We start from the raw sequence: 24,406 nt of genomic DNA on the forward strand, positions 1-24,406 counted from the left end.
GGAGGACATGCTGCTGGCGTTGGTGGATGCGGTGTCACGGGACGAGTGCAAGCAAGGGGCTGCCGGGCATCAAGGCCCCGTGACGACGTCAGATTTTGACGACCAAGACGAGGTGGTTGTATGGAGCGTGGAAGAGCAGCGGCAGTTCCAACGCGCGTACGTGCGCGGCGATCCCGTCGACTCGATGGTGATTCCGTCCAAGTCGTCGGACGCGATTGCCGACTTTTTCGACGAGTTTACGCGCGGGACCACCCGCACCGGCGGCGAGCTCCGCGGTCGCGTGCTGTCGTTCAGTCCCCTCCGCGTGGCCATCCACCGTCCGCCGCAACTGGTACGGGCTCATTGTGCAGACAAAGATGTGACGTGGACGTACGTAGCACGCGGCAGACGCCAGTCGCGACCGACTGCGCACCAAGTACGGCCGCGGCGTGCTGGACTGCGTCGAGCAGGTGCTGCAGCTGGTCGACTACTACCGCACATTTGACCGGCGAGTCAACTTGAAGGACCCGTGGTTCAAAAAGGTCCGAGTACCGAATGCCACGATTGTACGATATCTCTTGATATATATATATGTAGATGAACAAACTGGACAAGATTCGCCAGTCGTTGCGCGAGTACGCCAAGGATTTGGACCTTCCCCACGGATCGCACCAGGCGTTCGTCGAGGTACGAATGAAGCATGCTGAATATCGTCCCCACGTGTACCTTTGTAGGACATTGTGCAGTATCTGGATTTGTCATGGAGTTAACTTGGGGCTAATTTATCTCCCGACTTGGTTCATCGTCTTGATCACTTGAGTGGCTTGAGCGCAGTCGGGGGGCGACTGGAATGCAGCCGACCGCGCACAAACCCGCCGAGGCCGCGCGCTTCGGCCTGGCGCTTGCGTTCATCCAAAGCATGCACCTTGGCGTTGTACTTGGATGGGACGTCGCGGACGACGCCGTCCGAGTCGCGGAAGTCGGCGAGGACCTTGGGCACGTCCTGCACTTTGCCCTCGGCCACGGCCACAAGGAACGGGATCAGGTCCTTGAGCTGGCGGTCGGACCGGTCCTGACCGTCCGTGTAGGGCGGGATGCAGATGGCGTTTTCAGGCTAGACAGACTTGTGAGGCGTGGTGGAAGGAGTAGTAGTTAGTGTACGTACCTGCAGCTGAAAGTTCTCGGGCTTCGTGTCGATGAGAATGATGCGCTTGATGTCTCGGTTCATGGGCGCCAAGTCCTACGTCCGTCGTTGGATGGATGAATGGCCGGACGGACGGTACCTTGACGTGGGCGTTGTTGATGAAATGTGTGGCGTCACGAAACAAGTAGTGGAATGCGCAGCCCTAGCCAGCCAAACGGTGACAATAGTGGTGACAATGGCGACGACGGACCTTTTGGTTCAACTTGGCCAGCACTTCTTCGACCAGTCCTTGCGATTCGCTGGAATACAGCACGATTTCATAATGCTAGCCACGTCACCGTCAGTAAACATGGAGGCACTTGGCATAGATCACGTACGCGAGACAGCGTCTCCATGAATTCGTCCACATGAGGCCGCTTGGCATGTCGCCATCCGTATTTGCGCTATGGACATGTTAAGCATGGTCTGATGCTTGCATGGGCGACAATGGTCACACACGTACATCCCATTCGGAATGGAGCAACACGTCTTCGACGGCTAGGACTAGCGTCGGCAGAGGCGGGAAACCTTCGGGGATGCCATATCCAGGCATGGGCCAATCGGGGAGAAGTTTGTCGCGGGAAGGTTCCGTGAAAGGGCGGCATATTTCCTTGATCTGGACCACGAGCCAATCGTAGGCAGTCCCCAGGAAAGTGCTGTGAACGGTCTCGCGAACGGTGGCGCGGACGCTTTCCTCAAGGTAGAAGTTCCAACCTGCAATGCCTGCGCCTGAGGTAAGCAGGAAGAGTCGCAGGGCTACTCTGGACACAGGAGTGCGGCTGGTCTTGATCGTCGAGCCTTCGTTGGCAGCCTCCGCTTGTTGGCGCAATTTCCGGCGCATATCACGGGGAATCTCCTTCAGTTCGCGGAGCACCAGCTTCGGAGCGTCGGTAGGTGCATTGGACTCTGCTACGGAGAACATTCGCTTCATCATCACTCCGCGAGGTCGAGCGACCACGACGAACGCGCGCGACAGCATTGTTTGCTTGGAGTCAATCAATGGTCACTGCCAGGCAAACAGTGGACCGGTCCGGAATGTTGGTGAACCGTGCAATAAAACCTACGAGGCACTACGTTAAACGATTAACGCATACTTTTGGTAGGACTAAATCGAAAAAACTTATCCTGGGGCAATACGTTTTTGCATTTCCCCGTCCCGGGTTTTGCCTCTTTATAATAATTTAACGTCCCAAAAATGATTGTGATGAGTATTCAACGTTAATCAATACTATTAATATTAATTGTATTTCATATACCTAGTAATACTATTACATTTATCTAGTAATACTATTACCTAAATTTAGTAATACTATTAGTAGGAGTATTGCTACTTGGACAGTTCAAACATTTGAAGGAAAACGCGCGCGCGCAATGGCGACCTGTTCCACGAACCCGCCGCGCTATGCTGAGAAAGGTGACGCGTATACTTATGCGATATCCTCATGATGATGATGGTCTAGCGCAAGTAGTCCTTGTGAAGAAGAGCCCCAATGCAGCAGAAGTCATGTCGTTCTTGTCGTCGTGTGGACCATTCACGTGCAAGCAAGTTGACAAATGTCCTGTGGATTTGATGTTTTGTGCACAAGCGCGGACGTTCCCTGCCATTCCGTTCATGTTTATCACTTCTGCTACAAGTGACGTCGTCGCCGTCACCAAAGAGCGTGCGCGGCACGCTACGACTCTGTTTCCGTTCGTGCACGCCATCATCCTGTTTCCCTCGGCCCTTCCCCCGCGAACATTTCGTGAGCTTCAATCCATTCATCTCAACCAAGACCTCTCCGACAAGATACAGATCGTTCCTGCGTCGTCCATCGAAACCGCAGTGCACTTTATGCTGTCAGTTCGATCCAAGCAGTCATTCCAAGCACAAGAACGCACGGCCGAATTCTATGCTCGTGTACGGTGACAGTGTCATTCAGGTCTGATTTGTGCCTGGCACTCGTAGTTGTGGGCACAGGTCGAGTCCAAAGCGCACACCGTCCGCATTTTTCAGTCCAACATGCCTTTTCTCCATGAAGACGAGTGTGAAATGCTTCTCGACGTGTTTGGTAGGCACATCTGTCAAGTCCAATGGTCCAACCTCAAAGACAGACGACGACAGGTTCCATTGCCGGTCTGTCTCGCGTGTCTGAACAAGACTTTCTCGACCAAACGGTCTTGGATGCCGACGTTATCAAGCTCCTTGTCGAGTACTTCGAGCCTGTTTCGTAGACGGTGCATAATGAAACGGCTATGAAACTGCCAAATATTTTCATTGTTTGTTACCGCTTTGACGCCGCCATGGGTGTGTTCTTCGTCCACAATCTTGCATGCGCCAAGCATTCCACAGCTCACAGCTCAGTATAGGCGACAGGACGTCTATCCGACATATCACGGGCGTCGAGGCCAAACGACTCAGCGAAGTGCGGCAGTCCAACGAGGTCTAGTTCCTCTGTTCGACGTATGCCTCTACTTCGTGTGCCTCATGCTGTTGTTTGCATGCAGACCACGCCCACAAGTCCGCGCGATGCCGCCGCGACGGTGCGTTCACGACTTGGATATGTTTTTGACTGGTCATGAACACCATATTGCTAGCAAGTCATGTGCCAGCGACGTGTGAACCAACGCATCATGCACGATTTGGCATTGAGGAATCGCGTTATGGAAGAGACCGAGTCCAAGAAGGCCAAAAACTACGAGGTATGCCAGGACCTGTGTCACATATGACTAAAATGGTTGGTCGGTAGGTGTCGTTGCGTGCTGCGCATACTGCCACCGAGCGCATCAAAGCCAAGAAACGCAGGGAACTGAAAGCGCTCGTACGCACATCCTCCCTGCTTCTTCTTGTTCTGCCCATCGCTACTACATCTCTATGATGCTTGGGTGTAGGACGACGGCGTCGAAGTGCTAATTCTGAACCAACCGTCGTCCATCGAAGCGATGAACATTGCTCGGATGCTGTCGCCGCGGTTTGCAGAAATCATCGCGTTTACGCCCGATATTGCCAAAAACTCGGCCGACGACGTGCGCCTCAAGGGGCTTCTCGACCGCGACCGAGTCGGGTCCTATTATCGCTAATATGACGTACAGTAACGTTAAAACGTATCGCGCAAGCTGTGCTTGGCAAACGCGAGCGAGTCGCCGTACTTGGTGTGCTGCCGGTGTATCCGGTGAAAATTGTTGGTGTCGTCGCGCGGGTCGGCTGATTTCTTGTAATATTCCAAGTCGTTGCGGGTCGCGAACCGGCCGTCCATGTACGCGTGGTACTTGTCTGCGTCCGTCAGGTCGGGCTCGGACCACTTCTTGTGCAGCGTCTGGTACGTGTTGGCTTTGGCGTGGATGCCCGGGAACACTTTGCGCTCGTACTTTCGGTACAGCTTTCTTGTCACTTGCATGAGGTCGTTTTCGAGGTGACTTCGCGCGGCTTTCAGCGCGTCGAGGTGGATGTCGTCGTTGGATTTGGTGGGGGGGGGTGCTTGGTCGGGGTTGGGCTTGAGGAGGGGTGTTGATGTGGTGACTGGGTGGTGACCTTTCAGTTTGCCCATGCGTTTTGCTGTGTTTCGACCTGTGGTCCTGCTACTGGTGTCGCTGCTAGTGGCCACGCTGCAGAGACTTTCCCCGGTCGGGGACAGCGGCCGCACGAGGGACGTGATGATCTTCTTGTCGGCGTCTTCCCCCACGAGTTTACACCGTCGCAACACTCGCTACCGACAAAATATACGACATGAGGATCCTTGATACCGTAATATCACCGCACGCTGACGACTGAACGTACTCGGAGAGGTTTGTCCGGAATGAACACCGGACGCAGTTTGTTGCGGGCTTCTTCGACGTCGCCGAGCTTGGTGATATCAGCAATCAAGGCATCTCCACGTCGAATCTATCGGGAGAGGAGGGGGTGATATGAGAGGGTATGACGAAATGAGAGCATTCACGAACGCGTTGGACATGTTTGCGCTGCTTGTCGGCCAGCATAATGTGCTCCATCTCCTTCATCGTGTCGGGGGGGAAGCTCGGCGGTTCCAGCCGCTTCATCAGGTCCAACGTTGAACAGCCTTCGCCTGCATGGCGCCCGACGGACTCGAGGAAGTCAGCAGCGAGGTCTGCGGCCATGCTGGTCACGGGCAATGAGGTCGATCTAGCATCGTGTTTTCCTATCGAGCTATTTTGGGGGCATCAGAAGTCGTGTGGTCCAATCAAAGCCTGTGAAATCCACGACGGTCATATTCAACGCACTTGCATCAACGGCAACAACGACCTAAAACGTGGCGTCTCCTCAGTCATCGTGCGTGCACGTACATTGTTGCATTGCCGAGACCATGGCCACCCGATCGCCGACCAAGCTGGCTCTGGACAAAGCGATGCATCGCCCCGCGTCGCCCAGCAATAAGAGCCCTGTGAAGAAGGCTCTTCTCAAGCACTGGGATGCGCAGTCTGAAGGCGAAGACTCAGCGGAAAGCACGCGCGACACGTCCCAACTCCGCACGGAATTGCTTCATAAAGTGCTGCAACTCCTCGACCAAGACGCCTCGGTCGTGGACTTCGTCGCCTCCCTCGTGGACAAAGTGTCAACGCTGCCGCTGCAGGACGCCACCATGCGCACGGCCTTCCTCGCCCAGCTCCACGACGTCCACCCGACCAAGCCAGGACGGACGAGCGGTCGCACGCGGTGTCTGAACCCGCACTCGTGTCGCGCCTTCATCCTGGCTTGCGCCAACGAAATCGTAGACTTAGACGAGAACGACCCGTCTTTTGACTACGCCGAGACGTGCGTTGACTCGGATGAGTTCAAAGACTTGGCGCTGCGCCCCGTGACGCCCCTAAATCCCCCCCGCGTCCTCCACGTCCATTTGCCCAACGTCGACTACTCAGAAACGCTGTCGAGTTGCTCGTCGCAGCCGAACGCTCGTACCTCGTCGCCCCCCGCCGATGTAGCCATGAGATTTCGCCGCGTGCTGCGCCAACACTTTGACTACGCTTCGTCGGCCCATGCGTCGACGTGCTCGAGTGAGTGCGAGAGCGACGAGTGCTTGCAACATGCTTTCTCCAAATTGCACCAACATGCCCAGGACCTCGCCCAAAAACGCCTCGTGTTTGCTGAATTCAAGCGCCAAATGCCCATGGAGCCAATGAGTCCCCCCAAACGTCAATTGACGGCCCCCCGTTATCACCGCCCCCACGACCCCCCCATGAAAGAGTTGGCGTCCAAGTTTCAATCGTTCGAAGCCCTCAAGGCTAACCGCAGCTCGTCCCCTGTCAACGTGGGGCGAAAGAAACGTGCGTTTTACAAATTTAAAACGCAACATGCAGGGGCGCCACAGCACATTCACGTGCAAAGTCACGGTCACCGACCAAAGGTTGCAGCGTCTGCGTTCTTGAAAGACTGTGCCCTCAGTGCCCTCCTTGTGGCCCTAGCATTCATTGCATTCGACGAACTTAAGCTTTGGTAATCAACTTCTCCTGACAGACTATGTCACTTGGGTGACGTTACGCAAAATGTTGTTTGGGACATTAGTCCCACGGGAAGCGGTCTGACATTGCAGCTGGCTGTGTTTACTGGTTGACATTAATGTATTCGGTTGAAATACTGCGCTTACAGCTTACCGGTACTGTAACTGTGAAGAATGGGTAAATAAACTTCAAACTTAGTTAACTAATTACCAGTACTTCAAGCACCACAAAGCAAAGGACGCCGGTTTGGTTTTCCAAGTACAGTACCACGGTCAAGGCAGTAACTACTGTAGCTCTTTGTCCTGAGAACTCGTGCAATCTTTGTGGACCGTCGCGCGTTGGTGGGTTGTTGGGTGGACCGGATCACGAATTGCTACTTGGACTTCGATTACATTCATATACTGTACTTACTGTACATATCTACCATTTGAAAAGTATCTTTCACCGCGTAGACACTGACACTCACTTGACGACCCAACTCATGAACGACAAAAAATGATGTGTTAGCCGAAATACACGCCAACTTCGTCATGCCGACGTTGCCTCGGTGGATGTTCACAGTGCACTGTTCCTAGTCATTGATGATCCACTCCGGTACGTCGTCCATATATCTACACCATTCGAGAGATTGCCATTTTGTGTGGGCGAATTTCGCTGGGTTCTCCAAAACGACTTCAATGTTCGTTGGATCCTCACAAAGAAATGGAGCGATGAGCAGCAGGATCCATGGACGTGAAGACATGCATACAGTACTAGTAGTATGTTCTTGATGACAACCACGACACTTTTTAACTTAAAATCACACGACGCTACAACGCATCACACTAAACAACTATCTATGGTACAAACTCGAGCTTAAAACATGGCTGAGCAGAGGAAATCGATCTCGTCGACAGACAGCCGCCCTTGGTGGGCGACGGGGGAGTTGACTGGCACGGGTTCGGGGTCGCACACGTGCTCGAGCTTGATGGACATGCCAGACACGAAGCTGGTGCTGCTCCACAGGTCGTCTTTGAAAATGCCGTCGCAGCTGTCGACCGACAATCGTCCGTCGTACGAGTCGGTGTCCGAGAAGAACTCGCCACAGTCGCGGTGGCCACCGAACGAGTGGCCGGACAAGAGGATCTCGACCTTGCCATGTTTGTGTGTGGACTTGGTTTCCTTGGCGACGGATCGCTTTTGGCGGTCAAACTTGCGCTGGATGCGGTTGGCCTTCTCGCGGTGAAACAGACACAGTTGATGGAATTGGCCGTTGCGTTTGAACGATCGGTCGTTGAGGCACTTGCCCGTCTTGTAGCGGCATTTGCCACTGTCGTTCATGTCGTTGGACGAGCATACTATGAGGGTCTTGGATACAGCAACCATGTTGTGTGAGGGCGAAAGGAAATTGAGCTTTGAGCACCTTGCACGTTTGTTTATGGTAGGCTACTTGTATTATTAATATTGTAGGCCCTGCTTTTACCACACAGTGGAACCGTGGAGATGGGTGTTGGGTGGCACGCCATTTTTTATTATTACAAGGCCACCATACTTTATCTGAATGACATTATGAATAACGTGACCCGCGACGGCCAACGTCTGAATTGCAAGCACTCACATGTGGCCCGGCCAACTGTGCTCAGCAGGTGTTGCCATCTGGATAACGGTAATTCCAAACAGCAATGTTGAAGTGGGACGACGAGTCAGTGTACATTATTGTGGTCATTTCTACGGCAGGGAGGGCTCGAGACAGGGCACGCCAGTACATGTGACAATACTCACTGCAGCGTGTTAGCAATGACAACTCGCTCATGTAAGCCTCGAACAAGTATTCCGTCATTTTCGCTTGACGGGGTGACATGGATGATCAAGCAGGGTGTCATTTTATCATATGGACAGATGGTGACAATGTCTTCCATATGCAATTGTAGATGGCTTCTGTGCGAGTTTACACCACGAACAGTGGTATGATGTGCGCCTCGCGACCAAGAAAGTCTGCAGGTAAGCCACCAAAAAAATCAATCCTGTTTGTCAAGGGTGGCATGAAATTCTCTCTTGCAGTACTGTAGTGTCAAATGTACTGTTAGCACACACAGGAAACACTCAGTAATAAGAAGAATGTGCCTTGTAGTTGGTGATTTCATCTACTGTACAGTACATTGGTGCAAGTACTGTACACACGTAAAAAGTCATTGAACACATGAGTCCTTTACTCGATTCGTGACAGTTGCTTTACATTGATGATACCGTACGACTTATTTCAATCGGTCGATGTATACACCAGATGTATCGACAACAACAGAGTTATACAGTGTATTCATTTATAGAGTGGTGCACTGGTGTACTAATATTCAATTTGATACGATGCAAAATGTATACATACAGTGCATTCTTTTAAAGAGTTACATTATAGACCTACATTCTATGGTCGAAATCGTGAAACCATATTTGCATTGACAATGACGTGGAACCACAACTCACACGCAGGATTAAAATAGGACTTTGGGTTACCTAATTTACATTCACCAGCAGTTTACTGTGCAGTACTGGTAATTGCTGCAAGGCTTGTCGATCAAAAGTGGCCAAACTCGACATTTCCAGTAAACGAAATAGAGTTCCTATTTAGGACCTAGCAAGCAATGGATGAAATATGGAATGTCAGGCAGATGGTCTCGTCAAGTCAGTATTGGGATGTTCTTGGCGGTTGATTTAAAATCCTTTTTTGTGCACTGGTAAAGTAGTCGCAACCAGTCATTCCTCTTTCATATCTTGTTGCAATACGGAAAGCAGATATTACATCCTACGAACTAGTAGTATATATAACCACTTACGCTTCCACGTTGCTCCTTCCTTGCCCTCACCACTATCAGCGCCGCAATTTTTATTCATTCACAGTCAGTCAAATGTGCTCAGTTTTGGACAGTCGTTGCGATAATTTCAATGTGAAGTCGTTGGCTCAAATGTCAGTGGTATCTGCTACTAGCTACTATTAACAGTTTGTGGTAAGAATTCCACAACCAGCCTTGCTATTATTTTACAGTTAGTCTGCCTATTGTCGTGGAAACCACGGGGGGGGCACACGACGAACGTGCACTCAACCGAATTTACCGGTACATACTGTAGTGTTTCGTCGAGATAACTCATGCACCGGGAGCGACGCCACAAGTACAAGGGTGGGGGGCAGCGTTTTCAAACTCGACTTCCAAGAGACTTTTCCGAGTGTACCACCTCTGATTGTGCGCATAACGTTACCGTAGAAGAGTACTACAGTACTACATGAGTACCGGTACAACATACAATGTAGTACTAGTAGGCCATTGGATCTCAGACAAAGCTCAATTAGTTGGGCTAGCAATGCCAGGAGTGCAAAAAGCGTTGTGTTCGTGACGTGTCAAAATAGCCAGATGGAGGAGATAGGCGCAAATGCATGGGCTGCATCATCAACCATCAAATGCGAGCATACTACTATTCCTGTACTGTAAGACGTAGTACTGTACATCCTTCCGTTGCTGTAGCCGTGACTTTCTTTGAATGCCGAAACATCCCACTATCCACCCGATGTTTCATAGAAGTTGTATTCCAAGCTGAGTATACGATAAAACGCCTTTAGGGGCCGAATGTCACGTTATATCCACACCATCTCCTTCCATTTGCTGCCATCTTCCGACAAATCTCACGGGGATTTCCACCAATCAAATGATTTAAACGAATAAATGTCCGAATTTCCAGCCAGCGTTCTCGAGAGTTTAACGAACCTGTTGCTACTGGTAGTCCTAGTACGCTGCTTAGCCGCGGTTGTCCGAAGCTAAACGTTGTACATGTTCACATCACCCACTTGGGAATGCAATGGAGGGAAACACTAGTTTCCGACGGCACAACCTAGATAGGTGAATGAATACACTGGGGGAGGCTAAAAATACATTTGAAGTGTGTTTGAGATGGGCGTCGACACCGCCCCGCTCGTGGCCATGCCGCCAATGTCGTGGGCTCACCAGGTACAGTTGCCACGCCACTCCCCCTCATATCACCCCAAAGGGTACTACTATTCACGCAAGCTTGACCACTGAACAGCCAGCATTTCGAACCAAGGGCGAGCTGTTGCAGGGGCGACGGAAAGAAAATCTGCGCGTGGCATCCAAGTTTTCCACCGAACATGGGGGGACCAAGGCCAAAAGCAACGGCCGGCGCTATGTCATGAGTGGCGCCATGCACCCACGTCCGCATATTTCTACGCTAGAGCGTGGACAGGTGGACCACATCGTGTTCGACGACGACGAGGACCGAACGCCGACCAAGACGAGGTCCGAGTTGCATCACAGCAGGCGGGAAGCCGACTTGAGGCAGCTCCAGTCGGTGTATCGCAGCGCAGGCAGTGGGGAACCCCAGCAAACCTCTCCCCCGTTAGAGTCGATAAAAATGTCCAAAGCAGACAAGGCGCAGCGATTGAAAGACCGCGCCGGTCGCACGCGCACCAACATCCAAGCCGAACGCGCTCAGGAAAGAGTAAGCATCAATCAGATTTACCAAGCGCTGCTGGCACAAGCTCCAGTTGTCGTCGAAGCCCAAGCGAGGACGGCCGCGATCGAGTGGTGGAAGAGGGAGCCTGGCTATGTTGAGGACCCGTCAGGGATGGTCGCAGCGTCGCATCGCGTGCGCAAAAGCACTAGCCACGAACTCAAGTTTGACGGAAGCAAGACCAGGACAGTGACGGTAGAACCAACCATTCTTGGGCATCGAGCAACCACCACCTGGGTAGGTTGAGGAGCTGCTGGAGAAGCGAGCCAAGTGTAGCCAAATTCCAGGCAAAATCACGCAGACGACATTTCGGCCGTCCACAGCCGGCGCGCGCGTGCCACACAACGTCAAGTGGACCAACGCGATCATTCAGTTTTCCAGAACACCGACCGAAAACGCCGAGCTCATGGACAAAGTAAGTGCAGCGGTTGGTGTGTATGCTCTTGGGTTCATGCTTGGAGTATTTGAAAATAGTACGACTTAAAGTTCAAAGGGCCACTGGACAGTAGCTTCACCAAAGACAAGCTGTTCCGCGAAGACCGGATCAAGGGCTTGCCACAACGTGTGCCGACTCCCCCGGTGCATTTAGTCGGGGGTATATGATCTGTGTCTCATATTCGTGGCTAGGTCAATCCACATGCTATCGACAGATCTGCGAAAGCCACAAACAAACTGTTGGCGGACTGTGCGTCGAAACGACTGGCGTTGAACGCGCGAAAGGCGGCGCGAGGTAGACGTCATCGCGAACAACGCTGCAAGACTGACGATTATGCAAACGTAGGCTCGTCCAGTGCCCGCGTGGAGGCCCAAGTGCTACAGCCCACGTATTCGAAAGCAGTCACGTCGGCACCTGCGTCCACGGTACGCGCGAGCGGCTTTGACCACATCGACGTGGATCGGATATTGCACTGGAACGCGAATGCGTCCGTGGACTTGGCAATCAAAAAACATGGCTTAAGTTAACGCTACTGTACGTATGCCGTCCTTGCTATTGTTGTTGTTGTTGGGTAGCCACCCAGTGGTTCATCCAGCTCACAATGCGGTCAACGTTGGTTTCCATGTCGGCCACCGTGACACTGGTCAGCTCTTGGACGATTTCTGGGACGTAGCTCTCCTGGGCGTCCTGTAGCACCACTTGCATGATCTCGCACTCGACATTCTCCGACACCTTCTTCGCTGTGTACCCGCGGTTCGTGAGGCGGTCGAACAGCGTCGTGTTGTCCGTTCGTAGCACGACCACCTGTACCAACACTTTAGATTGTGTAGCAATATACTGGTACCATGTTCACGCATTCAAAGTACCAGGTCGAACCACCGCTCGGGGAAAAAGTCACACGTGTGAAAGTCCACAACGATGCCGCCGTCCGCGGAACTCATCATGTCGTCCATGTCATCGACCACTTTGTCTTCGTCCAGAATGAAGCAATCAAAGTCTTCATCACGCCCTGCATGTAATTCGTGCTCCTTCACCTACAAGACGGAATGGCGATGAGTGGCCATCGACCAAAGGCGACAGGCAATTCGGTGTCTGTACCAAGTCGCCCACGTTCACATTTCGCAACGGAGTTCGTTCCTATATGCATCGACACTTTCAGACTGGCTTGTGCATGTGAATCCACATGATGTCGATGTAAATGTACCGCCAGTAGCTGACACAACGTCGTCTTCCCCGTGCCAGGGGTTCCCGTCACGAGGATGTTGGGCAAGCGGCGCGCCATCAGATTTTGAAATGACCATGGTCGTCTGCTATTGGTGGCCCAACCTGGTGCCACCCATTGGCTCAAAATACACAATTTTAACCAATGCAAACACAGGATGTCCAAAGGTCGCGATCTTTGTTAATCAAACTCCATGTCGAGGATGTGTTGGCGGTGGATCTTCCGCTGGACGTGTTGTCGCGCGTCGTACTTGACCCGTTCGTTGTCGTTCAGCACGACGTTCATGATCAAATCAAACGTTTTGAACCAATCCGCTTCGGGAATGAACTTATGGGATTCTGGCCAGGGGGTGTCGGCGCCGTCGCGGAATTCCACGTACTCGAGCCCCAAGTACTGGCACAAGTTGCGGTATCCATACCGAAACGTCGACAGCGGAAAGATCTCGACGACAAACGTGTTCGGAGATGCAAACATGACGTTGGCCATGCCCGCCCCATGCATGCCCACCACGACGCGACTGGCGGCCACGAGCTGAATCTGCTCAGCCATCGTCTTGGTGGCAAAGTCCACCGACTGCACTGTGCACATGGGGTACTTGGCTTGCATTTTCAGAACCATCTCGTGTTCGTTGAGCCACATGCGCGCAATGCGCCGGCCGCCATAGTCCCTTCGCGACACGATCGTGATGATGCAATCCCTTTTGTCACCAGTGGTGGCATTGAACGTGGTCGAGTGCGGCACCAAGGGGAGGCCGAACGCCCGAAAGACGTCGGCGCGGAAGTCGGCCACGAGACGGCTGTCGTGGCACAATTGCTCGTCGTTCAAGTGTTCGACGAGGGGACCGGCAAACTCGAACGGTAGGAACACTGCTTGGTGGAACGCTATGGTTTGGCCGACAACATCGCGACCATAAGTGACGGGGTGCCGCGGGGCCAAGAGCGTCTGCATGAGGACGTCCGTGGGCATGGGCTCACCGTCGTCCAGAACAAAGAGCTGAGTGGTGGTCGAGTCGATTTGGAGATGTTTCAGTAACGCCCACGCATTCAACGTGGCCGCCAGTTGAAAGAACGGGTTGTGGTCATCCTTCCGGGCCACGAGAAGCGCAGTGGGCTTAACTACAACTACAGGGGGCGCTGGGGGGAGAATGGAGGAATCATCGCATTGCCAAGACATGGACGTGTCATTCGAAGGGAAGAATTTCTCGACGAGGAACGAGCTGGCGTTCGGGGACAAGTCGCACTGACAGCGCAGCCGCGACGACGTCAGACGGTAGCGGGGATCATGATGGCCCCCTTCTTCGCTCGCATTGCGGATGGAGGAGACCACGGGTGCAGACGAGAAGTCGAGGGCGAAATTCTGCCACCGCGACCCGTCGTTCCACCCTAGGCTGGTCAAGTGCGTGATGGTTGTCGATTGCGGCGACGACTTGGACGACTGACATACGACAGTCGGGACAATCGAGTCGAGAAGACCATAATCAACTTGTCGGTAGCATTGCGTAAAGTTGTAGTATGCAGCGTACTCTTGGTCCACGGATTGCTTGGGCTTGCGATGACGGTGGAGCGAGTTTGACACGGCATGGTTCTTCGACGGGAGGATGGAGCTGAATGTTGAATGGTAGTCCACGTCCAGCACATGCAAGATGGATATGCTAATTGCCACCCACACGACCAAGTATACCCCAAAGCTCCACAAGACATGAGTCAATCGCAGCGGCCGAAGGAGCGCCATGAGGATTCGTGGGGTGAGGCTACAAACAAATATCTCCACGAATGTGAGATACGAAATTGCATTTCTTAGCCTTCTTGTATTGCAATACTCGATAGTACGAGGTTACTTAATTTCATATTACATAAATTAGGATAAATTATGAATATATTTTGTACAAATACTATAATCTCACCTGAATGGTGTATTAAATGTTACAGGTATTGCATTGCTAGCACGACTGAAACGACAGTGCAGCTTCGATGTGGTCCAGCTCGGCACTCCGAGTTTCCCGCAGCATGCTGCACTCACGCGTCCCAAGCGCAATCGTGCGGACTTCCGTGAAGCCCATGAAGCCTTTCAACATTCAAACAAGTCATGCTGGTCGCGTGTCGTGCCGTCCCACCAGTTCTGTCGCTACCAAGCCATCAGGGAATGCCATTTCATGGGTTACGGCGTGTGCGACTGGTGGCTTTGCAGGGGTGGTCTCCGCTCTCACGGGCGTGGGTGGAGGTATCATTATCCTTCCGGTAGGTTTTCGTCCGTGTATATGGTCTGATGAACTCGTCAGACATTGGCGAAATGGACAAACCTGACCCAGCAGACCATCAACGGCACGTCCATCGCCGCTGTCACCGTGAGCGCCTCCGTGGGTTCCGCCAACTACCTCTCAGCTGGAGCTTGCAACGTGCCCATGGCAGTCCTAGTCTCGTGCTCGTCTGTGTTTTTTACCAAACTCGGTGTCCAGCTCGCGCACAAGTAACGAACCCTTGCATCATGTTTGTCCAATCTAACTGTATCGCATACAGGTTGAGTCAAGTGCACTTACGACGTGTTGTGGGCACGGCCATGCTCATCAGCGTGCCGTTCATCTACTTCAAGGACCACCTGCAAGAACTCAAACGATCGAACGGCCCCGCAGTGCCACATGAGCTGTCGGACAAGCTCGATTTGCAGTTCTTTAACGACCACCCGTCGCTTTCATCCTACGTGGACGCCGTATCCACCGACAAACGTGGGTTTGCTGCCGTGAACGCCAAGTACTTGGTCGCGGGGGCGCTGTCGGGGTTCATTTCCGGCCTCTGTGGGCTTGGAGGCGGCATTTTGGTTCGTCCCTTGGTTCTGTTGGGATAATTACCAACTTCCGTGCGGTGTAGATGACAACGTATTTGACGGCTGCGAGCGACATGCCCCAATCCCACATCATTGGGACGTCGTTGCTGGGAATAGTCCCCGTGGGCCTGTCCTCGACGTACCACAACATGAAGAAACAGTCGCTGCATCTTCCCACGGCCCTCAAGATTGGCGTCGGGCTCGTCGCGGGGGTCGCCCTCACGTCCAAATTTATCACGCTTCAAATGTCCCAGGAGAACCTGCGCCTCATTCTCGGCTCGACGCTGGCCATGTCGGCCATCGTGATGCTCAAAAAGGCCTAATCGAACCTCACCCTCCTCCATCCATCCATCGTCTTTGGCACGGACTCATCGTAACCACAAGATCTTGGTCTCATATGACGAAATCGCTCGTTATCTAAGTAAAATTACGGGAATTTCTTCTCATACACTTGCTCGTGGGTGACTGGATCGACTGCAAAGATCTCCACGTATTCGACCTTGGGCAGCCCCCAACTGGTCGTCGATTGCACAAACACCCGCTCCAGGTACACGTTGGGCTTGCCGTCGACTGTTGTGCGCGCACGGACGTGACCACTCGCGTCGACGAAGATGGCGATGCGGCGGTCTTTGAGGGATGCCAACGCCACGTCAAATTCCCCGGACGAGGTCGCCGTCGCCGTCGCGCCGTACGCGGTGTTGCGCTCGATGACATTGAGCTCTTCCGTGGGATGGCCGGGCAGGGCAAACATGATCCAGTAAATGTGCAGAGGGGTCTTGGGGTCCAGCAAGTTGGACGGGGCGACGACGTTGCCCTTGTACACGACCGTGTTGGCGTTCTACCATTCGATAAGTTTGGACTTTGAAAGGGCGCTGTCCACGTACGTTGCTGCGCTGGATAATGAATGCCGAGTGCGCATCGATGCCTCGCACTTTGAGCAACTCTGGGTGTGTGGGGAGCATGATGGTGCTGCTAACACCTTGGACGGACGCTTCTGCCTCGGGTTCTCCAGTGTTCTTTCTGGATCAACGTACACACATGAGTGATGGAGGGATGTCTGCAGTCGATATCGTACGTGATGGGGGCGGCCTTCTTCTTCCTTGGCTTGTCGACCGGCGCGCTAGTAGGCTGGGACGAGGATGATGACGTAGCAGCTGCTTGTGCTGGTGAGGCAGTGGACCCGACGGCCACGGTGGCACGGACCTTGGGTTTGGGCTTGTCGCCAAGTGTGATCTGCTGCGTTTTGGCACTGATGAGCGCGTCGATATGTGCGAGTTCGTCCTGGAGTGCTTGTTTGCGTTCGCGAAGGTCGTGGACTTCGTCGACGAGCGCTTGCTTGTACTCCTCCTTTTCCTTCTTCAGAGCCTTCACCAACACCTCAATCGTAGCCTGCCGTTCGTCCAATTCTCCTTGCAACGACATTACGACCATGTTGGCTTGCTCGGCAGTGGCATCGCTTCCCCAGATCCAACTCATCTTGCTTTCAACAGCGACGGGTTCGCGACGGGTTCGGTCGGCAGAGGGTGACAAATGACACCCAGCGACTTGGCCTTGAAGTTCGACGTCATCAAGACCGAAATGCGTCCTAAATAGGATATTATCCCGTTTCTAGAACGACCAACATTCCGCCTTGCCCCTGGTTACAGTACTTGTGCTTCAGCCTACTACGTAGTAGTAACTGTTACGTCGTATATGCAAATCACGTTAGACTAGCCAAACACTCAAGGCACACAAGTACATACTGTATTCATGTGTGTACATGGCCCAAGCTAAGAAAGTGCGCTCATCCTCATGCCTCTGCATTGAATGTGCGAGAATGCAGGTTTTTGAGCATTTGGTTGAACCGTTCAGGCATCCGGATAACGGCCTCCTGCTGATTGGATGCCGGATGTTGTTGGAATAGTGGCCTTAAATGGGCAGCCAATCACTGGCCAGGGAAAGGAATCGGCTTGGATGTGTCGTCAGCCACAATCGCAACATCCGAGAGACAGGAGCCATGGCCGAGTTCTTCCGTCGCGCGCTGAGTAACTTGCTGAACGAACAAGCAGTCAAGACATTGGCCAACAACAAAGCGTTCCAGAACTTTGCCTTGCGCACGCACTTGCACGTGGAACAGACCAAGAAGACGGTGGCGGAGATGGCGCAAAAGGATATCAAGCCGGAGGAAGCCCTTCCTGCGTTCAAGCACATCAAAGAGTTTGGGCAGGCACTGAAGGAAGAGTTCCAGAAGGACCTTAGGAGATTCAAATAGCGTCTACTGCCTCAGGAGATATCGTCGTCTCCTACCTCCTCGACACGCAGACTTTGAAATATACCATCATCCGAAACTCACTCCCACGTTGGTTTGTGCACAAGAAACACCCCCTTTCATATTCGAGCATAAAGAGACATGCGCTTGTTCTCAGTCTTACTTTGTCAGTTGCCGGCCGCGGCCCGAAGCATTTCAAAGATCAACTTGCGCCACATGGTCACGACAAAGATCTCGGCGTCATGCTCGAGCACGGGCACCAATTCGTCCACGATGGCCTGCGCGGCCGTGTGTTGGTTCAGCTGGCGCAGTACAAACCCAATCAACGACTCTTCTTCTTCGCCCAAGTACTCGACGATCTTCTTGTTGACCCATGGCTTCATCTTGAGTTCCACGAGTTTCAACTACACACATATATCTCTCTATCCTCTCGACGGTTGTGCCATCATACCTTGTCCACAGCCGTCCAGTCCACAGGAAACCGAAACAATCCCTTCTTGTCGGTGGGGATGCTTCGAATGATGCCTTCCACGCCCTACAAAAATGTCCCCTGAATCTCCATCCATCCATCGATACACTCCATATGGACGTACATCGGACCGACTGTTGATGCGCGCGACCGTTCTCGCCACCTAATCCACATTGGTGGATAACAACATTCACAAGGAGCATCCCGACCTGGGCTTCGACGGACGCCGCCAGCTTCTCTTCGTCCGTGTAGTCCAACGGGACGAACTTTCGCTGCGGCTTGGCGGTGTCGTCGTCGTCCACACCAAACACGGTCACCCCCGACGGCGCCGACGTCCTAACCCAATGATCATCACAAGAGAGCCTACGATATATATGTTGGCATCTTACGTGGCAGGTTTGCCATCCGCCTTGTCCTTCTTTTGCAACTTGAGTTCAATCTTGGCCATGACACGAGGAGGGGGCAGCGGCGGGGGAGTCGCTGCCGATTCGTGGGTCGCTGGAGTCGCCGCCAACGATGAGGTCGTGGGGGCAGGGGGAGCCGACGGCCGCGTCGCCTCGGAACCTCTCGCCGATGTGTCCGGACTGGTCCGGGCGTGTCGGCTGCCTCGGTCGCCGCTGCGACTGCGGCTTCTCCGGCGACGAGAGTCGCGGTACCGGCGCTCTCTATCCCGACTCCGACTCCGGCTACGGCGACGTCGGTCGCTGCGGCGCGAAGGTGACGACCGACGAGAGTCGTCCTTGTTGGGGGACGAGGAGGATACAGCCGCCGTCGGCGGGTCTTGTCCTTTGGTGGCACTGTCGGAAGCCCTACCAACATCAGTTCGATGAGCACCGAACAAGGCAACGCTGGAGGATTCAGGAGAGCGAACTACCCTCGTTCAGCATCTTCTTTATCGCGACGGAGCTTTTCCTGGATCAACGCCAAGCGTTTGGCTTCGAGTTGAGCCGCCCGCTCTTCTTGCGCCAATCGGAACTTTTCCACTTCGTTCATGATCATGCCACCTCGAACCACTTCCTTTGCCCCTGAAACATGATGAGAAGCTGCTGGGGACGGAATTGAACGAGGGAAGGGGACAGGTACCCGAGTCGACGTTCTCCATGAGATCACCCCAGGACGCAATGTCATTGTTGTACCCGCCATGCAGCCCACTGCGCTCCTCGAACAAGCGCTGCAGCATCGCCGCGACACGTTCGTTCTTGTGGTCTTCTTCAAATTGCAACTGTGGCGGCATCTGCGCCGTGTACTCGTCCAGTTTCGTCTGGGTTGTCGTGTCCACCTTCAACAAGATGTTCTTCGAATCCAACGAAAACCCGTTCAACAACTTGAGCGCGCGAATGCAGTCCAATGCAGTAGCGTACGTGCAATACCCAAACGCTTTCGGCTTACCCGAGATTGGATCCGTCGTGCGCTTCCATTGCACCACTGTGCCCACGCGCTAGATTGTACCAGCAGGTGAGTTCGACCAAGGGCGCATCATACAGCAAGACTCACCTCGAGCAAATTTCGAACGTAATTGTCGTGCAGATCGGGCGGCAGCTTCCCGACAAACACATTCAATGGTCCAATTTCAAGAGGAACACGAAATCTAGGCATGGGCGGCTGCATAATCATGTGATGCTGCATGGGTGGAGGCATTGGGCGGCTTCCCAGCTGAATCATTGGCGGCGCGCCGCCGAAAGGTACCATCGAAGGAGGACCACCAGGAGGAAGCGGCGGCGGAGGAGGGTTCATCGCAAAGCAAACAATAATGTTGTGTGAAAGTATATCCGGATACACTTATCCGGTTTCCGTTGGTTGATAAGTTAACAATCAAGTACTGTACGTTAAACTTCATAATATCAATACTATTAATATTAGTACCTACTACATACTACGAATTTGTTTTAGTATTACTAGTTTTTGTAATCCGTGAACCATATGTTATAACGTGTTCAATTTAATTACTATTATATTATAGTACTACTACTCTGTTCCATATTTGATTTTAGTATACCAAGTTAGCCCTACTTGATTTGATTTCAATTCCATCAATCACAAAGTCTCTTCTCAAACTTCATTGAGATGTTCATCACGGTCCAAGAGCTTGCCAAGGAGCGCTACGTGGTCGAGGTACCGCGTGAAGCGACCGTGGAAGCCCTCGTTCAAGCTATCGCTGCCGTACGTCCCTCGATCAACTTGGCAGACGTGAAGCTCGAGTTCCCAGGTAAGACTTTCCCAACAACGCGATCTTTGTGGGAATTCCTCTTGTGTTTCCATGGCGATAGAGGGACGAGAAATTACGACTGGCGCACTGGCGGCAGCTGGGATTGATGATGGATCTACCGTGTTCTTGCAAGCGTACGAACGATCCGACCCGTGCCTGTATCCCCATGACGTTGTTGCGTTGTGTAGGTCGCCTTCTTTGGGTCATCATGAGGATGCAGAATCTGTGACTTCTGACGAAATGTCCAGCACCATCATCGTCACGAACATTCCTATTGCGGACAAGGTACAGATGACCCCTCGAAGCAATGCTCGTTTAACAAACCGCATCGTAGATTGCCACTGAACATGCTGTCGCTGCTCTCTTTACCAAGAGCGGACCGATCAAACGCCTCATCTTGCAAGAGTATCATCATTACAAGTATGTTGTGTAAATCGGCTCCCACATTATCCTAGGGATGGAGACAATGTGTACCAGCACGCTGTCATCGTGTTTGCGTCCCCCGAAGCCGCGAGCATTTCGTTGCATCATTCAGGCGCGACCTTGTTGAATGGCGTCATCACTGTGGTGGCTGCCAATACCTTGTCTGCAGATGCCCCCCACCCTTCTCGATCTGGGGCTGGTACATACTCGTATATGCAATGTCTTCGTCGTCCAATGTGTGCGCCTAGCTGTCAAGTCCATCGCAAAAGTGTTTGCCGGTGGCATTTCTTCGGCCAAGGGCTTCGACGGTACCGTAACGTTGGTGTTCCTATGCATCTCAATGTCCAAAGCGGCGTAGAACACCACAAGATCTCGTTGTCTGTCAAAAGCGCGGCTGAAGTCGCCAAGTTGAAGGCCAAAGAACTCGACTCGCAGTTCAAAGTTTCGGAAAAGATCTCTGAAGGTAATCAATGACCCCACCCCTCCATGATATAATACTCGTACGATGACGAATCTGCGATGCCGTTAGTGGACGAGAAGTACCACGTGTCGGAAAAGGCGACCAAAGCCACAAACTTTGCGATCGGGACGGCCAAGTCGGCGATGGCCAACCCCGTCGTGTCGACGGGCGTCAAGAAGCTCGGGAGCATGTTCTCGTCCGTGATGACCTTGGCGTCGCACGCCGTGGACGAAGTCAAGACCCAGATCAAAGTCGAAGACGAGAAGCGGTTGAAGAGCCCCACGAGACAATCGGGGGACATCGCGGCGCCGCTTTTCCCCGTCCCCGATGCGGCGGCGGCTTCCGCGGCGGTGGTGCCCCCTCCTCCCCTTCCGTTTGTCGCGTCTGTCGCGCCACCTGCTCCCGGTGGAAACTACAAGGACATTTAAGCCAAGGATAAAATCATGTGTTCGCTCGTTTATTGCGGTTGTGATTAGCACTCCAAGTAGCGTTAACGTACCCTATTACTATTAAATATTAACTCCCCTTGGACCAATTTTATATGTACTATTACTATTTTAATAGTAATAGTACATATAAAATTACTCATACTTGGGACCAAAAATACTAGTACTATTAAAATAGTACTAGTATTTTTGGTCCCAAGTATGAGTTTTTGGACTTGCATACAAATATCAAGTTCTCCCGTGGTGTCACAATATACTTTGATCAAGTCAAAAAGTACCCAACAACTATTATGGACCAGAGTAGTAATACTGTAGTAGTACTAGTATACTCGTACATTTCTTAGATTTTGTTCGAAATATTCCACGGAATAAATGTGATATATTATTATACTTCTGGCGTTGAAATGTCCAAATCTATCCGTTTGAAGTTCGAATTTGTGAAAGGTCACGTGAATTGCGTTCGACCATGGAATGCCACAAGGCGGCGGTGGTGCCGCTGGACGTGTGGTACAGCGCGTGCTTTGGCTTTGTAGATGTGAAGGATCGCTGGCAGCACCTCGCGCTAGTGTCGCGGGCGTGGCGCGTTGCCGCGTTGGCATCGGTGAAGGCCCACAGCCACTTGGATTTGGTACGACGATACATTGCGAATCTATCAAAGTCGTTCGAGAGATTTGCTCACAACAACGGGATAGACATGGTGCCGCGGAGAAGACCAACTCGAGCAAGCGGTACCCACGATTTCTAGTGATGTCTTGCCTTGTAATAAGAACGCCTTGACGATAGATTCGCATGCTGTTGTTGCCGCTGAAAGGCGACGACCACAGTTTACTTGTGGCCGCCTCGACCCGCGTCCAAGTGTCGTCCATTCGACTGTACGGACCTCGCGTGATCAAGCCAACACTAGCGCGGCTGCTCTGTGGCGTAGGACCCCTTCAGTTCCGGCGAATCGACATCGAAAGCAAGCAAGCGGACGTTCCGGAGTTGCAGCTTGTCACGCTCTGCCGTCACTTGCACACGCTGCATCTGAACTGCATTAAACTCACGGACGACGGTACGTGCATTGGAGCCTTCCATCATACACACACCGAAAACCGTTGTGCCACTGTTTGCTCAATATGTTTCTAGTTCTGGTGCAAATTGCTGTGGCCTGTACAGAACTGGTGGAACTCGACGTGGCAGGGTGCTCACGAATCGGTGACGACGGCCTCGTGGCCATCGCAATGAGTTGCCCCAAGTTGCAAGTGCTGGATGCGTCCATGTGCATCCGCATGACCGACCACGGATTGCATGCGATGGCGCTCCATGCGCCCACACTCAAGTCGGTGACCATGAACAAATGCCTCAAAGTACCAACCGAACTATGCTGGCATGTTTCATTCACATGTACAATTAGATCTCTGACGTGTCGGTGGCCCACCTATTGCACAGACAGCACAACCTCACGTACTTGTCTGTGGCAAACTGCCCCAAGCTCCACCATGCGCTACACATTGCCCCAATGTCCGGATCGCCGTCAAGTCTGACACATGTCAACTTGATGGGATGTGCGTCCATCGACGACGTCCCACCACCACACGAACAGCTGGGTGGTTTCAGTCAATTTCTGCAACGGCACAGCAAAACCCTCCGTTATCTCGACCTGACCGGACTGATTCACTTGCTACCCACTTCGCTGCACCGTGTCGCTGTTTGTGATGGGCTCGTGTCCCTCAACCTTTCAATGTGTCGAACTGTGACCGACACGGAGGTGGCCATCATCGCTGCGGGGTGCCCGCGACTCGAGAGCGTGTCCCTTCAAGGGTGCGTCCACGTTACGGACGTTGCGTTGACGGCGTTGGCGTCGCACTGCCGCGACTTGAAGTCGCTGTCGCTCGAGTTTTGCTACAACATCTCTGACCGAGGGTTCTGCACCCTAGTCCAGAACTGCCTCCGACTGACGCATATCAACGTGAAGGCGTGCAACTTGCTGCACGAAACGTCGTTTACCACGCTGGCGAGTCGACAAAGTGAAGTGGCGCTCGAGAGGTTGGTCATTGGGGCGTGCGCCGATTTGGCCACCACCGCGATGTATGCTAGCATCATCAAGCAATCGTTTCCGCATTGTGTCGTCATGTGGACGTAAACGGAAATACATCAAGACGCCATTTCACTACCGTGAATAAACACATCAACGCACAGTCGCTTCCTATGAAAACATCGTCATGTTATCTCGGGCAATTGTTAGCCAACTCACTACTAATACCATAAATTCACTGCAATTGTTGTCATGGGTAAAGCAATAGCTTTACCAGGAACAACCTTGGCGTTCAGTTCACAGTCAACACACACTTTGGAGGGGAAGGGGAAATATCTATTTTTAGGGCTGCAGCAGGTCACTTCAACGTCGCCAGTAACGTTAGTTTTTGGGTTGGTTGCAGTCCCCATGATGAGCAACTTGCCATTCGATAAAGGCCGCGATGTTCAATGTGTGGTTCAATGTATATCGTCCGTCGATCCTGCAGTTCTGTCGGTCGACGAGCACCACCATATTGTAAGGTGTCGTACAGTACTAGTACTAGTATTACTTCAGCATCGACTTCACAGGCAATTC

The 24,406-nt window shown here is 52.7% G+C and overlaps 16 protein-coding genes across 20 annotated transcripts; 11 read left to right on the forward strand and 5 right to left on the reverse strand.

Annotated features, from left to right (window-relative positions):
* Positions 1-7: 7 nt before the first annotated feature.
* On the forward strand, positions 8-749 carry H257_01201 (hypothetical protein; the record flags this gene model as incomplete). Its single annotated transcript, XM_009824288.1, has 4 exons — positions 8-331; positions 378-521; positions 577-666; positions 714-749. The coding sequence occupies 4 exons, from the start codon at positions 8-10 to the stop codon at positions 747-749; spliced, it is 594 nt and encodes a 197-aa protein (XP_009822590.1).
* H257_01202 (hypothetical protein) lies at positions 499-2,296 on the reverse strand. The gene is made up of 6 exons (XM_009824289.1): positions 1,626-2,296; positions 1,501-1,566; positions 1,374-1,448; positions 1,263-1,325; positions 1,145-1,219; positions 499-1,093 (listed from the first exon to the last, which is right to left on the reverse strand). Exons 1-6 carry the CDS (start codon positions 2,139-2,141, stop codon positions 791-793), a joined length of 1,098 nt encoding a protein of 365 aa, XP_009822591.1. The 5' UTR covers positions 2,142-2,296; the 3' UTR covers positions 499-790.
* Positions 2,297-2,533: 237 nt separating this feature from the next.
* Positions 2,534-3,406, forward strand: H257_01203 (the record flags this gene model as incomplete). 2 transcript variants are annotated; one of them, XM_009824290.1, is made up of 4 exons in its annotated part: positions 2,534-2,576; positions 2,623-3,059; positions 3,108-3,210; positions 3,264-3,406. In XM_009824290.1, the coding sequence occupies 4 exons, from the start codon at positions 2,534-2,536 to the stop codon at positions 3,371-3,373; spliced, it is 693 nt and encodes a 230-aa protein (XP_009822592.1). In that variant the 3' UTR covers positions 3,374-3,406. The 2 variants fall into 2 exon arrangements, with proteins under 2 accessions (XP_009822592.1, XP_009822593.1); XM_009824291.1 differs by having other exon boundaries at positions 2,623-3,210.
* A 65-nt stretch (positions 3,407-3,471) lies between these two features.
* On the forward strand, positions 3,472-4,219 carry H257_01204 (hypothetical protein; the record flags this gene model as incomplete). Its single annotated transcript, XM_009824292.1, has 5 exons — positions 3,472-3,582; positions 3,647-3,682; positions 3,737-3,841; positions 3,889-3,960; positions 4,031-4,219. 5 exons carry the CDS (start codon positions 3,472-3,474, stop codon positions 4,217-4,219), a joined length of 513 nt encoding a protein of 170 aa, XP_009822594.1.
* A 1-nt stretch (position 4,220) lies between these two features.
* On the forward strand, positions 4,221-4,538 carry H257_01205 (hypothetical protein; the record flags this gene model as incomplete). Its single annotated transcript, XM_009824293.1, has 1 exon — positions 4,221-4,538. One exon carries the CDS (start codon positions 4,221-4,223, stop codon positions 4,536-4,538), a length of 318 nt encoding a protein of 105 aa, XP_009822595.1.
* Positions 4,539-5,370: 832 nt separating this feature from the next.
* Positions 5,371-6,707, forward strand: H257_01206 (hypothetical protein). Its single transcript, XM_009824294.1, has one exon. It carries the CDS (start codon positions 5,461-5,463, stop codon positions 6,589-6,591), a length of 1,131 nt encoding a protein of 376 aa, XP_009822596.1. The 5' UTR covers positions 5,371-5,460; the 3' UTR covers positions 6,592-6,707.
* A 648-nt stretch (positions 6,708-7,355) lies between these two features.
* Positions 7,356-7,993, forward strand: H257_01207 (hypothetical protein). The gene has a single exon (XM_009824295.1). It carries the CDS (start codon positions 7,455-7,457, stop codon positions 7,815-7,817), a length of 363 nt encoding a protein of 120 aa, XP_009822597.1. The 5' UTR covers positions 7,356-7,454; the 3' UTR covers positions 7,818-7,993.
* A 2,516-nt stretch (positions 7,994-10,509) lies between these two features.
* On the forward strand, positions 10,510-12,049 carry H257_01208 (hypothetical protein; the record flags this gene model as incomplete). Its single annotated transcript, XM_009824296.1, has 6 exons — positions 10,510-10,566; positions 10,643-11,281; positions 11,328-11,501; positions 11,561-11,665; positions 11,714-11,816; positions 11,868-12,049. 6 exons carry the CDS (start codon positions 10,510-10,512, stop codon positions 12,047-12,049), a joined length of 1,260 nt encoding a protein of 419 aa, XP_009822598.1.
* On the reverse strand, positions 12,020-12,830 carry H257_01209 (hypothetical protein). Its single transcript, XM_009824297.1, has 4 exons — positions 12,727-12,830; positions 12,621-12,659; positions 12,389-12,556; positions 12,020-12,326 (listed from the first exon to the last, which is right to left on the reverse strand). Exons 1-4 carry the CDS (start codon positions 12,802-12,804, stop codon positions 12,075-12,077), a joined length of 537 nt encoding a protein of 178 aa, XP_009822599.1. The 5' UTR covers positions 12,805-12,830; the 3' UTR covers positions 12,020-12,074.
* Positions 12,831-12,899: 69 nt separating this feature from the next.
* Positions 12,900-14,484, reverse strand: H257_01210 (hypothetical protein). The gene has a single exon (XM_009824298.1). It carries the CDS (start codon positions 14,473-14,475, stop codon positions 12,925-12,927), a length of 1,551 nt encoding a protein of 516 aa, XP_009822600.1. The 5' UTR covers positions 14,476-14,484; the 3' UTR covers positions 12,900-12,924.
* Positions 14,485-14,698: 214 nt separating this feature from the next.
* On the forward strand, positions 14,699-16,012 carry H257_01211. Of its 2 annotated transcripts, XM_009824299.1 has the most exons (4): positions 14,699-14,981; positions 15,023-15,210; positions 15,261-15,558; positions 15,609-16,012. In XM_009824299.1, exons 1-4 carry the CDS (start codon positions 14,715-14,717, stop codon positions 15,885-15,887), a joined length of 1,032 nt encoding a protein of 343 aa, XP_009822601.1. In that variant the 5' UTR covers positions 14,699-14,714; the 3' UTR covers positions 15,888-16,012. The 2 variants fall into 2 exon arrangements, with proteins under 2 accessions (XP_009822601.1, XP_009822602.1); XM_009824300.1 differs by having other exon boundaries at positions 15,261-16,012.
* Positions 15,950-17,099, reverse strand: H257_01212 (hypothetical protein). Its single transcript, XM_009824301.1, has 3 exons — positions 16,640-17,099; positions 16,449-16,584; positions 15,950-16,402 (listed from the first exon to the last, which is right to left on the reverse strand). Exons 1-3 carry the CDS (start codon positions 17,038-17,040, stop codon positions 15,992-15,994), a joined length of 948 nt encoding a protein of 315 aa, XP_009822603.1. The 5' UTR covers positions 17,041-17,099; the 3' UTR covers positions 15,950-15,991.
* Positions 17,100-17,322: 223 nt separating this feature from the next.
* On the reverse strand, positions 17,323-20,113 carry H257_01213. 2 transcript variants are annotated; one of them, XM_009824302.1, is made up of 8 exons: positions 19,776-20,113; positions 19,365-19,719; positions 19,156-19,306; positions 18,671-19,090; positions 18,491-18,617; positions 18,406-18,444; positions 18,264-18,347; positions 17,323-18,216 (listed from the first exon to the last, which is right to left on the reverse strand). In XM_009824302.1, exons 1-8 carry the CDS (start codon positions 20,013-20,015, stop codon positions 17,980-17,982), a joined length of 1,653 nt encoding a protein of 550 aa, XP_009822604.1. In that variant the 5' UTR covers positions 20,016-20,113; the 3' UTR covers positions 17,323-17,979. The 2 variants fall into 2 exon arrangements, with proteins under 2 accessions (XP_009822604.1, XP_009822605.1); XM_009824303.1 differs by having other exon boundaries at positions 19,365-20,113.
* On the forward strand, positions 17,477-17,986 carry H257_01214 (hypothetical protein; the record flags this gene model as incomplete). Its single annotated transcript, XM_009824304.1, has 1 exon — positions 17,477-17,986. The coding sequence occupies one exon, from the start codon at positions 17,477-17,479 to the stop codon at positions 17,813-17,815; it is 339 nt and encodes a 112-aa protein (XP_009822606.1). The 3' UTR covers positions 17,816-17,986.
* Positions 20,114-20,286: 173 nt separating the features above from the next.
* Positions 20,287-21,902, forward strand: H257_01215. 2 transcript variants are annotated; one of them, XM_009824305.1, is made up of 8 exons: positions 20,287-20,487; positions 20,549-20,621; positions 20,676-20,772; positions 20,822-20,892; positions 20,943-21,109; positions 21,159-21,218; positions 21,269-21,373; positions 21,440-21,902. In XM_009824305.1, exons 1-8 carry the CDS (start codon positions 20,346-20,348, stop codon positions 21,796-21,798), a joined length of 1,074 nt encoding a protein of 357 aa, XP_009822607.1. In that variant the 5' UTR covers positions 20,287-20,345; the 3' UTR covers positions 21,799-21,902. The 2 variants fall into 2 exon arrangements, with proteins under 2 accessions (XP_009822607.1, XP_009822608.1); XM_009824306.1 differs by having other exon boundaries at positions 20,287-20,621.
* A 351-nt stretch (positions 21,903-22,253) lies between these two features.
* On the forward strand, positions 22,254-24,131 carry H257_01216 (hypothetical protein). The gene is made up of 5 exons (XM_009824307.1): positions 22,254-22,444; positions 22,509-22,544; positions 22,600-22,867; positions 22,942-23,162; positions 23,210-24,131. Exons 1-5 carry the CDS (start codon positions 22,283-22,285, stop codon positions 23,936-23,938), a joined length of 1,416 nt encoding a protein of 471 aa, XP_009822609.1. The 5' UTR covers positions 22,254-22,282; the 3' UTR covers positions 23,939-24,131.
* Positions 24,132-24,406: the final 275 nt, after the last annotated feature.

The sequence above is a fragment of the Aphanomyces astaci genome (genome assembly GCF_000520075.1).
Source record: "Aphanomyces astaci strain APO3 unplaced genomic scaffold supercont1.2, whole genome shotgun sequence".
In the NCBI taxonomy this organism is placed as follows: Eukaryota; Oomycota; class Saprolegniomycetes; order Saprolegniales; family Verrucalvaceae; genus Aphanomyces; species Aphanomyces astaci.

Coding starts and splice junctions, on each gene's coding strand:
- H257_01210 (XM_009824298.1), bottom strand. CDS start 14,475: ATGGCGCTCCTTCGGCCGCTGCGATTGACTCATGTCTTGTGGAGCTTT.
- H257_01215 (XM_009824305.1), top strand. CDS start 20,346: ATGTTCATCACGGTCCAAGAGCTTGCCAAGGAGCGCTACGTGGTCGAG. Junction 20,893..20,942: donor AAACGCCTCATCTTGCAAGA/GTATCATCATTA, acceptor ACATTATCCTAG/GGATGGAGACAATGTGTACC. Junction 21,110..21,158: donor CCCTTCTCGATCTGGGGCTG/GTACATACTCGT, acceptor GTGTGCGCCTAG/CTGTCAAGTCCATCGCAAAA.
- H257_01216 (XM_009824307.1), top strand. CDS start 22,283: ATGGAATGCCACAAGGCGGCGGTGGTGCCGCTGGACGTGTGGTACAGC. Junction 22,445..22,508: donor CCCACAGCCACTTGGATTTG/GTACGACGATAC, acceptor ACAACGGGATAG/ACATGGTGCCGCGGAGAAGA. Junction 22,868..22,941: donor CATTAAACTCACGGACGACG/GTACGTGCATTG, acceptor ATATGTTTCTAG/TTCTGGTGCAAATTGCTGTG.
- H257_01212 (XM_009824301.1), bottom strand. CDS start 17,040: ATGAGTTGGATCTGGGGAAGCGATGCCACTGCCGAGCAAGCCAACATG. Junction 16,585..16,639: donor AAGAAGGCCGCCCCCATCAC/GTACGATATCGA, acceptor ACGTTGATCCAG/AAAGAACACTGGAGAACCCG. Junction 16,403..16,448: donor TCATTATCCAGCGCAGCAAC/GTACGTGGACAG, acceptor ATCGAATGGTAG/AACGCCAACACGGTCGTGTA.
- H257_01207 (XM_009824295.1), top strand. CDS start 7,455: ATGGCTGAGCAGAGGAAATCGATCTCGTCGACAGACAGCCGCCCTTGG.
- H257_01202 (XM_009824289.1), bottom strand. CDS start 2,141: ATGCTGTCGCGCGCGTTCGTCGTGGTCGCTCGACCTCGCGGAGTGATG. Junction 1,567..1,625: donor TGCTCCATTCCGAATGGGAT/GTACGTGTGTGA, acceptor ACATGTCCATAG/CGCAAATACGGATGGCGACA. Junction 1,094..1,144: donor CCGAGAACTTTCAGCTGCAG/GTACGTACACTA, acceptor AAGTCTGTCTAG/CCTGAAAACGCCATCTGCAT.
- H257_01213 (XM_009824302.1), bottom strand. CDS start 20,015: ATGAACCCTCCTCCGCCGCCGCTTCCTCCTGGTGGTCCTCCTTCGATG. Junction 19,720..19,775: donor ACGTTCGAAATTTGCTCGAG/GTGAGTCTTGCT, acceptor GGTACAATCTAG/CGCGTGGGCACAGTGGTGCA. Junction 19,091..19,155: donor AAAGAAGATGCTGAACGAGG/GTAGTTCGCTCT, acceptor TGATGTTGGTAG/GGCTTCCGACAGTGCCACCA.
- H257_01211 (XM_009824299.1), top strand. CDS start 14,715: ATGTGGTCCAGCTCGGCACTCCGAGTTTCCCGCAGCATGCTGCACTCA. Junction 14,982..15,022: donor GAGGTATCATTATCCTTCCG/GTAGGTTTTCGT, acceptor TGAACTCGTCAG/ACATTGGCGAAATGGACAAA. Junction 15,211..15,260: donor GGTGTCCAGCTCGCGCACAA/GTAACGAACCCT, acceptor TATCGCATACAG/GTTGAGTCAAGTGCACTTAC.
- H257_01209 (XM_009824297.1), bottom strand. CDS start 12,804: ATGGCGCGCCGCTTGCCCAACATCCTCGTGACGGGAACCCCTGGCACG. Junction 12,660..12,726: donor CGTTGTGTCAGCTACTGGCG/GTACATTTACAT, acceptor CGATGCATATAG/GAACGAACTCCGTTGCGAAA. Junction 12,327..12,388: donor CCGAGCGGTGGTTCGACCTG/GTACTTTGAATG, acceptor GTGTTGGTACAG/GTGGTCGTGCTACGAACGGA.
- H257_01206 (XM_009824294.1), top strand. CDS start 5,461: ATGGCCACCCGATCGCCGACCAAGCTGGCTCTGGACAAAGCGATGCAT.